Source organism: Lutjanus erythropterus, chromosome 4 (genome assembly GCF_056507025.1).
Source record: "Lutjanus erythropterus isolate fLutEry1 chromosome 4, fLutEry1.hap2, whole genome shotgun sequence".
Taxonomy (NCBI): domain Eukaryota; kingdom Metazoa; phylum Chordata; class Actinopteri; order Lutjaniformes; family Lutjanidae; genus Lutjanus; species Lutjanus erythropterus.
Window position 1 is genome coordinate 6,259,835 of NC_139320.1, and position 15,610 is coordinate 6,275,444.

At 45.6% G+C, this 15,610-nt stretch overlaps 1 protein-coding gene across 1 annotated transcript in view; it reads left to right on the forward strand.

Annotated features, from left to right (window-relative positions):
• LOC146327405 (alpha-2-macroglobulin-like) overlaps positions 1 to 15,610 on the forward strand; it is a 42,516-nt gene that overhangs the window by 12,803 nt on the left and 14,103 nt on the right. The window contains exons 14-18 of the mRNA XM_084716827.1: positions 9,831 to 9,980; positions 11,102 to 11,251; positions 11,403 to 11,490; positions 11,612 to 11,720; positions 15,005 to 15,230. Coding sequence (XP_084572953.1) covers positions 9,831 to 9,980; positions 11,102 to 11,251; positions 11,403 to 11,490; positions 11,612 to 11,720; positions 15,005 to 15,230 — 723 coding nt within the window. The remainder of the gene's footprint in view (positions 1 to 9,830; positions 9,981 to 11,101; positions 11,252 to 11,402; positions 11,491 to 11,611; positions 11,721 to 15,004; positions 15,231 to 15,610) is intronic.

Consider the following 15,610-nt stretch of genomic DNA (forward strand, 5'->3'; position numbering starts at 1 on the left):
TCCTTGTATGTCAAGGTGTTTTTAGCCTTTGTGACACTTCCTGAAACAGTTTCTGTCCAGCTGCAGGCACAGGCCCACACCACACTCCTCACACTGCCAGAGTGTGCTCCTTCTGCACAGAGTGCACTTTCGGCACCCCGCTGTGGCTTTCTGTTGTTTCCACAGGTTATTGGGATTGGCAGTGGGGACAGGGAAGTGGTCATGGACGGGCGTCTTCTTCGGCTTGCATGCCACTGTAACTCCCAGCAGTGGGGCACACAGCTCCTCTTGGAAGGCCTGGCGGATCACAGGCCTCTCCTGCAGCTGGCTGGCACGCTCCTTGTGTACGATGAAGCTGTTTGTGTTCCAGCACTTTGTGGACATAGCTGTGACAGTGATGGGACCAGAGGTTGCGCTAGACTTTTTCGTTGTCTGTCATTTTGACTGACAGGGTCATAAAAATCCCGTCATAATCTTTTTTTACCCGTCACTTTAATTTTTAAAATTATAATAATGACATATTCAATACATTTTCATTCATTTTTAATTAATATTAAGTCTGAACAAGCTGAACAGAGAATCCACACCTTGCCATCACACATCAAGCAGATGAATACATGTAACTTTTTCTCCGCAGTGACAAAAAACACTGACTGTGGCCCCAGTAGCAACATATGAACAATTAAATTAAACGATTGCACCTAAAATATGAACAGTTCACCTGCTGTGGCCAGAACGCACAGTCTCACACCTTCCTCCTGGTCCGCATGGACTTGAATTGCGTGCCCGCTTGTGCGTAATCAAATGTCTCAAGTGAAATTGCTGCAGAGGCTATTGTCATGAGGTTTTGGACTTTTGCCTCGGACAGACGACTTCTCATGGCTGTTTTGATGTTGTTCTGGAGGCTGAATCCGCGCTCTGCTGCCACACTGGAGACTGGAATTACAAGCGCCACTTCAGCCAAAGTTTTGAAATCAGGGAACATTTCTCCAAGTGAAGTGATCAGAAGTCGGCAAGACTCTCTGAACGAGGGGTTTCCTGATCCCGCAAGCACTCGCTTCAGCGGGAGGAAATCCCGCAGCATGCGCTCCTTCTGCACCAGTGGTTCAGCTGCACCGGTCTGTGACCCGTAGTGGTCACAGACGCGCTCCAAAGCCTCCTGTCCATAACTCTTCAAGGCGCTGTCAGCACCCGGATAGCGAGATGCATTGAGTACGGTGTCCAGGTCAGAGATGATGCTCAGATGCTCTGATGGGAATCTTTTTTTGATTGATTTGGTTACCTCCGCGATGTACTCTGTGCGTAAAGTTGAAAATGTCTGCGCGTCTGCATGTGTGAGTGTGACGCCACAGAACTTGCCGTCTTGTGAGGCCTCGTTGAATTTTTTCTCCGCCTCACCTGGCCCATTCATTAAGTCTTCCAGACTGGCCACAGTCATGCTCACGACAGGTGAGATGGAGGAGATGTTAACGTCTTCTTTTTGGAAGGTTAGGTTCATGCGGTTCACCACAGCCAAAACGTCAGTCAGCAAGTGAGTCAAAGCAGGGAATGTGTATGTTTGAAGGTGCTTTCTGATGCCCTTAGCTACCGGGCAGTTTTTCGCATCTTCCTCCTCCCCCATCTCCGACACCAGAGCAGCCCAGTTGGCACGTATGCCCTTAACCGCCCTCTCCAGCGACAGCCAGCGTGTAGCCGATGGTTGCTTTAGGCTCAGCAGGTCGTGTTCCCCCATTTCTTTTTGAAGTTCATTTAGTCTGTATGTTCGTATGGGGGAATTCTTGTAGTATGTATATATGTTATTAACAGTGGTGACATATGCACTTACTTGACGCACAGCCGTGGAGGCATCACGGGCAGCAAGCGCTGTCCTGTGCGCACCACAGTGAATGTTTACGAGGAAGGGACAGTCATTCTGGCGCAACTGCTGTGCAACTCCGGCCTTTCGACCTACCATCACATTCGCTCCATCACTTCCAAGTCCAACAACCCGAGTCATAGCGACCCCACGGCCCAACAACACATCTTTTATTTTTGCTGTGATGCATTCAGCAGTGCCAGAGGGAACTGCGTAATTGCCAATAAACGCAGTTTCAGGCTCCCCTTTCTGTTGAAGTGTCAGGTATGTGATTAGCATTTTCTCCACCGTGATATTAGTGGTTTCATCTACTATTATTCCAACATATCTGCTGTTGGCGATGCGGTCATCAATATCGCTGGTTATGGTCTTCGCTAAAGCCTCCTCCATCTGACTGACTGTCTCATGGTGGGTGTACGTATGTGCACTGTTAAGGTTTGGACAGCCGGCAGACTGTAAGAGGTTTATCAGGTCAGGATACAGGTGGCTCGGGGTGTTTGTTTTAGCCATATGCAGCACAACCTTAAGTTGTGTTTTTAATGCCTCGTTGCAGGCAACCTGTGATTTCTCTACATGCTTAACCATAGCCACACTCTGGTTGAGCACCCTTGAAGCCTCGATGTGGCTGTGGCTACTTTGGTGGTCAGTTAATGCTGATTTCTGCATGTTCGTGCATCCTCGGACAAATCCGTTACTCATATTGGCTTTTTTACATATATCGCAGAACATTTTTCCATCCTCCCTCCTCAGCCAGAAGAACTCCTGCTCCCACTGAACTCTGTACTCCCTCCTGACCTCCTTGCTGCTGCTTGCTCGCTCCGTAGTTGCTGAGGGCTGATTACTTCTTTGTCCTTCATCTTCCACTGCATCAGTCCCTCTTTTTTCACCTCTTTTATCAACATCATCATTGGACTTTCTGAAGAAACTTCGGACACTCAGCTGCCGTGACATTTTTCTGAGTGAAACAACGAGGTCATGCATCAAGAGAGACAATAGCTAATTAATATGATCACTCGCCACCTACTGGTCAGGGGTGTGAATTGCAATCTGTCAAAATGACAGATGACCGTCAGATTTTTCCGTCACCGTTTTAAAAAACCGGTCAACGACGGAAAATATTCGGTTAACGCGACCCCTGGATGGGACATCTCATTGTTTTCCTGTGGACTGAATTGGTCCCCAGCATTTGATCTGATGTGTCCACTCCTCCCATGTAACGATTGTACTCTCCCACTGCTGTGGGTCTGGGGATGGATGGATATTCATAACTCATATTCATAACTCTATAGATAACATAACTCAGGTGAGTGACTAGGTAAGTGTTTTCTCCTTCACAGGTTCAGGTAAGTATATTCAGGCTAAGTGGTTTCTTAGATAGGCTATGGTAAGTATTCATAACTCATATTCATAACACAAAATAAATCATATTCCAATAGTAACAATATCAATACCTGTCTTCTGCCACCGCAACACAGTCTCCCCACTGTACACAGGGTGGACGGATGTGCAGATGGAGACTTCTCTTGTGTCCATCCATTTCACATATAGGAGGTCATCATCCCTGATCCACCGGATCGTTCCTCTTGGAGACCTCTTATCAATGGCGTTCTCCTGAGTGGACAGAACGCCAATTCTTCCCTGCCTGTATGTGCCACAGGCCCCGAAGCCCTGCTGGCTCAGGTGTCTGAAGAGGAGGGGACTGGTGTAAAAGTTGTTGCAGTATATTATGTAGCCAGACCCCAGGAACTCCTTGTTCACAAGTGTTGCCACAACATCAAAGGAGAGTCCCTTCCCCGATGCAAACTTGTTCTTGCCAGTGTACAGCCTGATGTCAACGGTGTAGCCATTGTTGTCAGCAAGAACAAAAAACTTGAGACCCCACTTGGTTGGCTTGGCTTTCATGTATTGCTTGATGCCAAGTCTTGCCTTCGTGGCAACCATCCTTTCATCCACCGAGATGTGCTGCATTGGATGATAGATGGTCATGTAGCGGATCCTCATCATCTCCAGCAGGGGTCCCAGGCGGTGGAGAGGGTCATGCTCTGCTGTGCCCTTCTTGGCATCGTTCATGGCATCTAAGGCTAAGTGATTTCTTAGATAGGCTATGGTAAGTATTCATGCCTCAATAGATGACAAAACACACAATATGGGTCATATGGCTTACACACACACACATCCTACAGCATCCTACAAATTATTGAGACATGAGATAACATGTAATTGTATTCATCCTCAATTCTTGTGGTAGATTTTGTTACAAGACCACACAAACTACACAGTTTACAAGCTAACAATACTGTCCCAGCCAGCAGACTGCGCAAAATTAGCCAGAAATAACATTACATACCGTTGTTCAGAAGAAACATCGTCATCAATGTCGTCATCAGCGTCGTCATTGATGAATCTTCTGGGTGTTTTGATCACCCTAGATGACTTTCTTAGCATCTTCTTTACGAAATCGCCAACAAAATCCACCCAAAAACCGCTAAACTACCACTGAAAAACCTTTCAAAATCCACCGCCACTCTCTTCAAATCTCCTACACTCTGCACCTGGCACTACAGGCTCTGTGTCGTTTGCTGCAGAGAATTACCATAATGACCCTATATGTTTAGAAAGCACAACTTCTCTACTTTCAGGAACGATTGGAATTTTTTTGATAGCACATATAGTTCAGGAGTTACGGTCATGAGACTGACCCATGGAAAACGGTCGGTTTATAGGGGTTAAATGTTAAATCTAAATGTTAAAAGTTAAATCTAAATGTTAAAAGTTAAATCTAAATGTTAAATGTTAAATCTAAATCTAAATGTTAAATGTTAAATCTAAATATTAAATCTAAATCGGATGGTTATGGATGTAACTGTGGTTCTAGGTCAGCACACCAGCGTATGGGTCACTCTCTCTGAGGGTGAGCTGTTTCAGGAGACAGTATAGCAAATTAACACCTCCGCCCCTGGGCGCAATCAGAGCCTACTAATACAGGTGCGTGATCACCTACCCAGTCTCTTTTTCTGATTGAGGCCAAACTAGCCTTCTGAATGATGTTGCAAGCTGGCGTGTTGACCTTCATTCATAGAACCACGGTTACATCCGTAACCATCCGTTCTATTTCATATTTGGTCAACACGCCACCCTATGGGTCAACAGTGTAACAAATAAGGTCAGGCAGGAGGTGTAGTGAGGCCACAAAACAGACAACCAGATCACATATTCGATCATATTTTAATGGAAAACCAGTCAAAGGCCTATGAAGGCCACCTGCTGTGGAAGAAAGCACTTTGTGCCACTTAAAAGGAAAAGGTCCCCATAACAGAACAAGCACAACACTAAACACAACCACCGGGTGAACATCAACCCTGAAGCCATGATCTAGCATGGCAGGGACCAGACAGCTCACTGGCCCTCACTGGGCTACCACCCAACTAGGTGGAAGGACTCCAGCATTGTCATAGGCCAGAGCTATGGCCTGGAAAAACCCAGTGGGCCAAGCGCTGCTTGGATAGAGCTTGGCCTAGCCTAGCTCCCCCATTGCAGACAAAAAGTTGGTCCGTCTGTCTAACTGGGCTTGAACGGGTGACGTATGCCCTCAAGGACTGGACAGGACAGATCAGGTGCAACCGAGCCGCCTCTGCAGAATCATGAGGTGAAGGATGAAAGGGCTCGAGAACCAAGGGCCTTAACACAAAGGATCGAGGGAGCACTTTGAGTAAGAAGGCCGGATTTGACAGGCGAGAGATGGCTGAACCCTCTTCCCCCAACCGTAAACATCACGGATGCACAGACAGGGCATGCAGTTCAGAGACCCGCTTTGCTGAGGCCATGGCTAGGAGAAAAGCCGTTTTGAGGGAGAGGAGCTCCAACTCCACACTGGCCAAAAGCTCAAAGGAAGGCCCTGAAAGAGCCTGCAACACCAGCTGCAAATCCCACGATGGGACCATGTGGGACTTGGGTGGCTGGATACGCCTAGCCCCCTTCAAGAACTGGCCAATAAGGGGCTGTGAGCCCACCGTCCGACCCTCAGCGGGGATGTGGCGGTCAGATATGGCTGCCACATAGCCCCTCAAGGTGGATTCTGCCAGCCCTTCATCCAACAGAGACTGCAAAATCAAGAGGACCCCCTGTGTCCCACCGGAGACCGGGTTCCAGCCCCTCCCTGCACACCACTGGCAAAACCTCTTCCACCTGCCTTCCTAGCTCTGGCTACCTGCAGGGTAGCCAGAGCTAGGAAGCCAACGCTGCCAACGCAAGCCAACGCTGCAGTGGCCTCATGTGAAGCAACCCCAGGGGCACCACCTGGGATGCTGCTGCCATGAGGCCCAACAGCCTCCGGCCATGCTCCACTGATACGCACTTCGCCACAGTCAACTGTGACAAGCTGTCCATCAACACCGCTGTCCTCTTTGAGGTCAGGACAGCTCTCATCTAGGTTGAATCCAGAACCAAACCAAGATACTCCACCCTCCTTGACGGAACCAGGCAACTCTTCTCCCTGTTCAAGGCCAGCCCCAGGTCCCTGAGGTGGTTCAACACCACCAAGGTGTCGAGCTGGGCCTGTTGCTTTGTCGGGGAGCAAATCAGTCAGTCGTCCAGGTAATTCAGGATGCAAATTCCCTGGTGACGGAGAGGGGCCAGAGCCACCTCCATGCACTTTGTGAAGGTGCGAGGAGACAAGGACAGGCCGACGGTGTACTTGTATGCGTTGCCTTGAAAGAAAAAACGGAGGTACTTCCTGTGGCCTCTGTGTATGGGAATGTGGAAGTATGCATCGCGGAGATCCACCGTAATGAACCAGTCTCCCTGCCTTATGGATGACAGAAGGCATGACAGATGAAGCATACGGAAAGGCAGCCGCCTCAGGAAGCCATTGAACCTCTTCAGGTTTAAGATAGGCCGGAGGCCGCCGTCCTTCTTGGGAACCAAGAAGTAGGTTGCAAGACACTGACAACCTGCCATGTTGCTTAGGAGGGTGGGAACAATTCCGGAAAAGTGTGGTGGTCTGGTTCTGAACTGGAGTCTGTACCCTGACTCCAGTATACTCAGCACCCAAGGGGACTGAGTACACTGGCGCCAGTGAGTGAGGTGCTGAGGAGTGAAGCGTGAAGCCGGAGGCTGACGCCCATCAGTGACAGGGTCGGCCACTAGCCAGCGGAGGTCTGGGGCCCCCAAGACGAGCAGTTCCACCATAGTCATGGCGAAAGGAACACTGGCGAGCCTGACTGCTCCTGACTGGGAGCCCACGGGTGGACTGCGGTGCCCGGGAGGCCGAAGAGCTGGCCAGGGACCCACGACTCCAGTGCAAGCGTGAGGCTGGCACATCCCTCACAGAGTGTGTCAGCTCCCTCGCCCTACGGGACTGTTCCAAGTCCGCCTCACAGGGTGGACCAAAGACCTCCCCTGGCACCACCGGGACCGCCAGCACAGCAATGCAGTCCTGGTCGGACAGATTGGATTGAGCCAGCCACACTTGGCGGCATGCCTGGACCACGGAGGCCATTGACTGACCAAGGGCCTGAGCATGTGCACTGGTTCCCCGCAGTAACATGTCAGCCACACGGAGCACCTCAGCTGTCTCATCACTTGGGGCTGCTGAAGCCAAATCCTGAAGCAGGCCCTTCAAATAAAGCAACAACAGAGAATTGGTGCACGCCAGCCTGGCCGCCAAAGCTGAGGAATGATAAGCTCTGTGGAGCTTGTTATCAGTTGCCCTGCAGCGCCCGTTAGGGTGATTGGCATCCCTGCCAGCCCTCGCAACAGCTCCTGTCAGCATAGCAAAGGTGGGTCCCACTTGGGGGGGCTGTGGCCACCCCATATCCATCCGCCCCTGTAATGTTGGCCAACTGGGTCCTCAGAAGGGCTGTAGAACTAGGAGCCCTCCATGAGGACTGCAGTTCAGACATAAAATCAGGCAGGACAGGGAGCCCCTCTGACCTGCGTCGCTGTGGGCCCCTGTCAAACACTGATGCGGCTGGAGGCGGGGTTTGGCAGACTAACTGTGCGTGTGCTGCCACCCTCGCAACCACAGCATTATCGGAAGGATCCAGTGGCTCAGGCTCCAAAGCCTGCAAAGAACCATCTCCAAAATCAGACAGCGACTGGCCATCCTCCTCGGACTGGAGGTCGCGCAGACCTTCCAGACTGTCAGAGGCTGCGATAGAAAGCACATCTGAATCCTTACTCCAGACCTCTGTAGCTAGGCTGCCAGTGTCAGGCAGCACTAAAGGACGCTGAGCGTGAACAAGCTCCTGCAGGGTATTCTGCATAGCCTGCACTTGCAGCTGCAGCTGACCGATCTCCGCCTCCGGATGCTTCCTTTTCCGGCTACGCTGTTTACCTGCGAGCGAGCAATCACGCCCCCGCTCCGTCTCTAGCTCACCCTCTGCCCGCTGACCAGCCTGCGCCGAGGTGATCACTGGAGAGGGGAAAACCTCACCATCGCCGTCCTGTGACTGGCAAGCCAAGGGTGTCTCTCGGACTGAGCGCGATGACAGCACAGGTGTGGAATAAAGCCTCAGGTAGCGTACGACCTCCCGGCCGCAGCGGCTCCTCTCAGCACAAACACACAATGTCAGCCACGGGAGGCAGCGTTCTCCCTCACAGGAAAAGAAGCTCCCCGCAGCGCCACACCAAACCCAACGATCCGCACACTTTTCCTTACCGTGAGCAACAATCAGCTCCTGTAGGAAGAAGGCAGATAAGCATATCGGAAAATTCAGAGAATTACGTGTCAATCTGAAACCAATACTCACGCCGCTCCAGGAGGAAAAAAGAGACTGGGTAGGTGATCGCGCACCTGTATTAGTAGGCTCTGATTGCGCCCGGGGCGGAGGTGTTAATTTGCTATACTGTCTCCTGAAACAGCTCACTCTTGGAGAGAGTGACCCATATGCTGGCGTGTTGACCGAATATGAAATAGAACTAAATGTTAAATCTAAATGTTAAATCTAAATCTAAATGGGTAAAGCTAAATATTTAGAAAATATCCTACGCCCCTTCTCAACCACGCCCACACCACTGATCAGGGATCAGTCAATATGCACTCACCTCTATACCGATGTGAGGATGGGTGAAGATCTTCAGTTCACAAAACAGTCCTGGAGTTTCAGCAGTAAACGGTTGCAGCTAATGATCTCGCGATATTTTCACACACGCATCCATTAAGGGATATACGAAGCCTCGCAAGATCGATGACATGTTTACATGCTACCTGCTACATGCTACAATTGACGTTTCGGCTAAAAACATGGTGTAAATGGCGACTTTTGTGGTTAAATTTTAATGTCGCGGCTCATGGACATTTGGATTATACCACACGAGCAGGATGTAGATATTTTGTTTTGTGTTCTTTTTTTTTACATTTACATTTGATTTCCATTCACTGCCATTGTACTGGATTTGGCTGCAAGCCTGTTTTCTGCTGAAACTCCAGATTGTTTTGTAGAGTCTGCACCCATCCTCACATCGGCATAGGGGTGAGTGCATATTGACTGATCCCTGATCAGTGGTGTGGGCGTGGTTGAGAAGGGGCATGGGATATTTTCTAAATATTTAGCTTTACACTTGGCAACCCATTTAGATTTAGATTTAGATTTAGATTTAACATTTAAATTTAGCACTTAGATTAAACATTTAGATTTAGATTTAACATTTAGATATAGATTTAACATTTAGATTTAATATTTCATTTTCATTCACATATAACCAAATTTTTTAATAATTTATATCTCAAATGTGTGTAAAGTGAGCTAAATGTGAAGAAAATGAACTAAATATTGAAAATATATCAGTTTGAAAACTGTAATCAAGTTTTTACATTTGGCATCCCATATTAAGATGGATATCTTTGAGAGCTGCAAAATTCCAGTTCACCACTGAGATCCACCTGCCTCCAGACAAACAAATTTATCTGCTCTGTCTCTCATCTAAAAAATAATTCTATGTACATATTGTAATAGCTACTTGTTTGTCTGTATGTGCATGTGCTTTTGTGTGTCAGGTGTCCTTGGAGTTTTCTCCATCCACAGCTGTACCAGGAGAAGAAACCACCCTGCAGGTGTCGGCCAATCCAGACTCTCTGTGTGGTGTGAGCGCCATTGACCAGAGCGTCCTCATCAAGGAGCCAGGAAAGATTCTGGATGCAGACAGGGTAACTGTTGAGATCAACCACAGCAGATGCATCAGATTATTTTGTTTATTTATTGTGTTCCATGTTACAGTAGTGAGTTATTAGTCTAAACGTTATAGGTCTACATCCTGGAACTGGTTGGCAAAATGTGTTTTTAGGGAAAGCAAACAATAATGGTCTTCATTATTATCCAACTATTTCCTGCTAAAATAGAGGAAAACACTGAGCTCCCAAGCGAAGCTGGCCAGTATGACAAGGGTCAGTAAATTTAACCCTAGATGTCTGTAATTACTCATGTGAGTTACAAAGACAATGCAAAAAAAGCTAACAAACTTCTCATCTTAGCTAAAGTCAATCATCCGACGTAACTTGTGGGCCTATAAAATCTAACCAGGTTTTCAATATTTGAATTGTACCTTAGACACCTAAGTACTTGTCTGCTTTCTTCAATATCAAAGTTACTGTTACTGGAGATAAGGTAATAGCTGTCTTTTCATACATGGGTTGGTCCATTATTCTGAATAGTCTGACAAATATCAAACAAACAACCATTATTCCCATTGCTCCCCTTGCTCCAAACTCTAAACCTAAGCAAGGTAGATTTCACAACATTTATGTTATGTTGTTATTTATGTTTGTTGTTGTTACGATGACAACAAAGGTAACCTGACACTTGCATGTTCAAATACAGTACAGGATAAGAGTCTGTTGGAAAAATGGGCTTTTGGTCCATTGGGATATTTTTTTGGATTACTGTGGTTTTGGACATGCTGTCAGGACAATGGACTATAATTGGGTCTGAAAAATCTGGTGTAGGGGAATTACCCACCAATTACCCACTCCAAACTGCATTAAATGACCAGGACATGTAATGTTCAATAACCCCACCTGCCCTAAAGAAATGAATTCTGACTGAGTTGACTTTTCTCTGATGCTTTGAAGACTTTAAAGTCGTAATTTGGAATCCTTCCCATCATTGCCTTGTATACTATATGACACGAATGAGTAACAGAGTAATCATTTCACAGAGAGGGAAAGGCACTATTTTAATAGAAATGCTATCACTTGTATGATTTTGCTATTTAAGAGTAAAAAGACAAATATTTGGTCATTAATAGCCTGGGCGATATCTTTCTTTACAGATATTTGACTTGTTGCCTGTTAAGAGAGCTTTCATTTTCCCACATGATGTTCAAGATCGTCCATCGTGTTTACGTGTGAGACAAAAAAGATTATCATTTTTGCCACCCCGTGGAGTTCACGAGAAAAATGATGCTCAAACAGTTTTTGAGGTAATTCTTGTGCAACAATTTCCAAATTGATTTCTGACAGCCTTTTTGCTGTGGAAATGCAGTGAAATATACTGAAAAACAAACTGTACAGTTGATACCAATACAGACCAAGCTTTGCAGTGACATTTTTATATGCTGCTGGTTCATCTAGAGCTTGGGTCTGAAGATGGCAACAAATTTGCTCCTCAGGATACCATCATGTGTGAAATTCAAGGGAACAGAATACTACCGTATGATTGGTAAGTTTTATGAGATCTTTCTTTGGCTCCATCAAGTCAAGCATTCTGAATATTCACAAGTTATAGTTCACTGTTTCAAGTTTACCTCTGATACTGGTCTAACATTATCCTCTTTCCTCAGCCATGAGGCATTATGTAATGTCGATGCCAATGTTACATGAACATGATGCTCCACAGACGGTCCGCACTTTCTTCCCTGAGACTTGGATATGGAACCTGGTGGAAGTTGGGTGAGCTTCTGTCACAAGTCTCTCAGTCTCACATAGCCAGACCTCTCTCCAAAGTGCTCAGGGCTGATCAAAGGTCTGGCGCCACACATAAGCATTCTGCTATAGGGGAAAAAATACCTACCTTATTTGCATTTTTTAAAACCACTCACAACTCTCTAGGGTGGGGCTAAGCCCAGGATGCAGTGACAGTGTTTCTGCAATAGTGTCAAGAGTGAACTTATTGTGGTGGAACCTTTGCATGTTGGAAGATGAGCTCTGGCATTAAAATGGAAAAAATCACCCCAAAACACACAGCAATACCTGCTAGCTTGTTTACCTTTGTGCCATTAGTGTCGCACATGCTAATTTGTCATTTTTAAACTGTAGGTTGCAGTTCAGAGGTTGTTGTTGTTGTTTCCTGCCATGATGTTTACTGAAACCAAGCAACAAATGGCAAGCTTATACCTGCAGTGTGCATCCAGTGAGTCAGACTAAAAACCCCTTTAAATGATATAAATATTTTTTTGTGCTCACCAGGTACAAGTCTTGAGGGAAGAGTTTCCACTTTCAATTTGGAAAAAATAAGTGACAACTTGCTACGGCCACATGTCCTGGGGACACAAATCAAGCAGGGGGGTTTGGAGTCAGCCCACTCCCCAGTGGCGCCTGCAGAAATTTTTCATAGGGGTGGCCAGGTGGGGCCACTTACAATCTTGGGGTGGCACACCAGAACTAAAAAGTCATAATTTCAGGAATTTTATTTTACTAGTACTATTATTACTACTATCTTTTTATTATACTGTAGTATATAGGCTAGCAGAAGACTATCAGAAAGACTTGAGGAAGCGCCTATTGATAACTTGTTGTTTTTATTATGTTATATTTAATGTTACTAATGATCTAATGTGCATAGACTAATAACAGTACAGTTAACATTTTGAGTCTCACAACAATCCTGTTTTATTTTGCTATGTATATGTGTTAGGTGATTTTTTTTTTTTTTTTTAATTGGCTAGTTATCATGTTATCATTATTCATTTACGGTGTACATTATTGCAATCAAAACAGAAAAAGCAGGTACTTCCAGATACAAACAGAAACCCTTTATTCTGATTCTGACGTTTCATCACTATACCTCTGCTGCTCAACCATTGGCTCTCTCTCTCCTCCTGTGCTAATTTTCTTCTTGAAGTAAGAAGAGATGTCTGTTGACTTTCTCTTCATGGTCTGCAAATTGAAATAATAGCAGCAGCTAACGTTAGCTGACTATGCCTACGTACTGTAATGTTACGTAACTCAAATAAGTTAAAAAGCACAAGGGGGAAGGAACCGTCTTTGTCGCCTCTGATTGGCTAAGTGTGCACCGGTGTGAGCTTAACTGGCAATTGATATTTGTGACTGGCCAGTAGGGTGGGCAGCAGATTTGTAGGAGTGGCCGCGGCCACCCCAGGCCACCGCCTGGTGGCGCCATTGCCACTCCCCCATTTGATTTTCAGTGTTAGATATTGATAGATAAGGTTACTTAATTTCCTGCTTTGTGGTAAATTTCCACACATCAATTTCATAGTTCTCTCTGCTCCCAACATGAATGTAGAGGAAGTACAGACACTGACACCTGTGGGCGATTGACTTGTGCTACACCTTAACAGCGACACTGCAATTAACAACACAGAACCCTCAGTTTTAACGTAAGTAATCCTATTCTCCCCATAAACACATGTAAAACACACAGGAAACTTAAAATTCCCTCTTAGCTTACATTACACCTGAGAAATTATTTTTAATAAGTTGCATAACTTAATGTGTCACATGTGCTTGACCAATTGACCTGCAACTTGTCCACAACTGATCTTGCATACTACTGGACTAAACAGTCTAATATTTTTTGTGTACATTCAGACAGTATGCTGAAGGACCCCTGTTTTAAACAATTTTGGAAAACCTTGAAAAACGTTTTTTATGTCTCTCAGCTGGCAACTGTCCAGCTATCATTGCTATTTAACTGATGCAGTTGTCGTTTTCTTGCCCAGCACCCATGTTGTGTCATTAGCAAATGCACTTGAGTCCATCTGCGGACCCATGAGTGTGTTTGTCTTAAAATGGGCTGTGGTCAGGCACATTACTATCTTGAGACCCCAGAAAGTGACACAAGATGTGCCTACAGAGGTGGACTCGTGCATAAACTCTTTTAGGGGACTGCTATTAATCCACGTATCAGAACAATTAACATTCAGCAGGTGATTACAGGTGGGTGAAATAGGATGAAATGAATGACCTTTGTTCTTCTCCACATCTAGAATGTCTCTAACACACACACAGTATAAGTTCATAGAGTTCACACATTGAAATTTTGCTGTAATTTTTTTTTCTCTTCTGCATCTCTTCATCTCTTCGGCATGAACAAAATTTACGAGTGGTCCGAGTCCTCTACTTCAGATGTACTCGTCATGTAGACATATGTAGTTCAGTGGGGGACAAAACTCTTGTTTGACTTCAGAATTAGAATGCATTAATGTGAACAGACAGACACTGACACTAAATTTGTTTTCTTGTTGATTTCAAAATGCAAGACCTCAACTTCTGCTGTGTGGAATTTTCACCTTTATTTTTGTTGCCAATTTTGGAATGAAACTTGACCACAACCACAGCATTTAAGTTAGCTCTTTATAAGGACATGAACAGAAAAATGGTGTTCCACGATGGTCATTGTAGCCATTTCTATGGCTAATTTGAGTAGTAGCACACAGTGAAATCCTTGCCCGGATAGGCGTATGTTTACACTCAGTTAACGCAGCAGCAAGTTAATATTAGACTTGAACAGGTAAAATGCCTTGTTTTCCTTTACCTTTGCAATGTGCACACTGATCTGGAGTCTGCTCATCAAGCAACCACAGATGGGCAGTGTTGAAAATATTTTAAACTAAGAAATAGCCAATCCATGCAGACCAGCACTGTTAAGGTATTGGCCCTAAGTAGGGAGCACTGCTAGCTAGGAAAGGGAGCTGTCTGACTGTGGAGCTATGTGCAATCACAGTCAAAGTGTCGACAGTATTAAAAACTGTTGATAATAGCCACACAATGTCAATATGTCATTTAAATAGACGTTACCTGGTAGCCACCATTGCCATGAAGACATAATAAATGGATTCTCCTATCATGTAACCTCATCATTTCTGTTTTGCTCTGTTGATGTACTGCTTACCCTGACCACACATCACTGAGAGATAGTGATAGATAGATAGATAGAGAAGTACGTTCCTCTAACTCGCAGTATGTGTCTGTGTGTCGTGTATGTGCTGATCCAGAGAGTCTGGAATGACGAATGCGTCCTTCACTGTCCCGGACACCATCACCACCTGGGAGACGGAGGCTTTCTGTTTGTCCCCTCAAGGTTTTGGCTTGGCTCCTCGTAAGGAGCTGACCGTCTTCCAGCCCTTCTTCCTCGAGCTCAGCCTGCCGTACTCCATCATCCGCGGGGAGAACTTTGAACTCAAAGCAACTGTCTTCAACTACCTGTCCAGCTGCATCATGGTAATCAATGCTTTTACACTCAGTGACATTACGACTTATTGTATGTGCTGAAGGACAGAGTGCATGAACTGGAGTCAACATATCTATACTCCAAAGATACTGGTGAAGTTACATATTATTTGAAACAAATTTTCCATCCTAAAAAGAGGGCACTGAGCAGAGACCACTAATCACCAATTTAACTCCAAATATTTCTTCACAAAATGCAGTAGGCGATTTGTTCATTTTTAAATTCTGTGCAAAGGTTGTTTTGCTCCTAAACATATTATAAATATCAGAACATAGATGCTCTAAACATGAAAATATTGAGAACTGTGTAGTCCTGAATTGTAGAGTCACATTGGTAAACTGTTGTTAACAATTTCTGTGTTCAGGGTGTT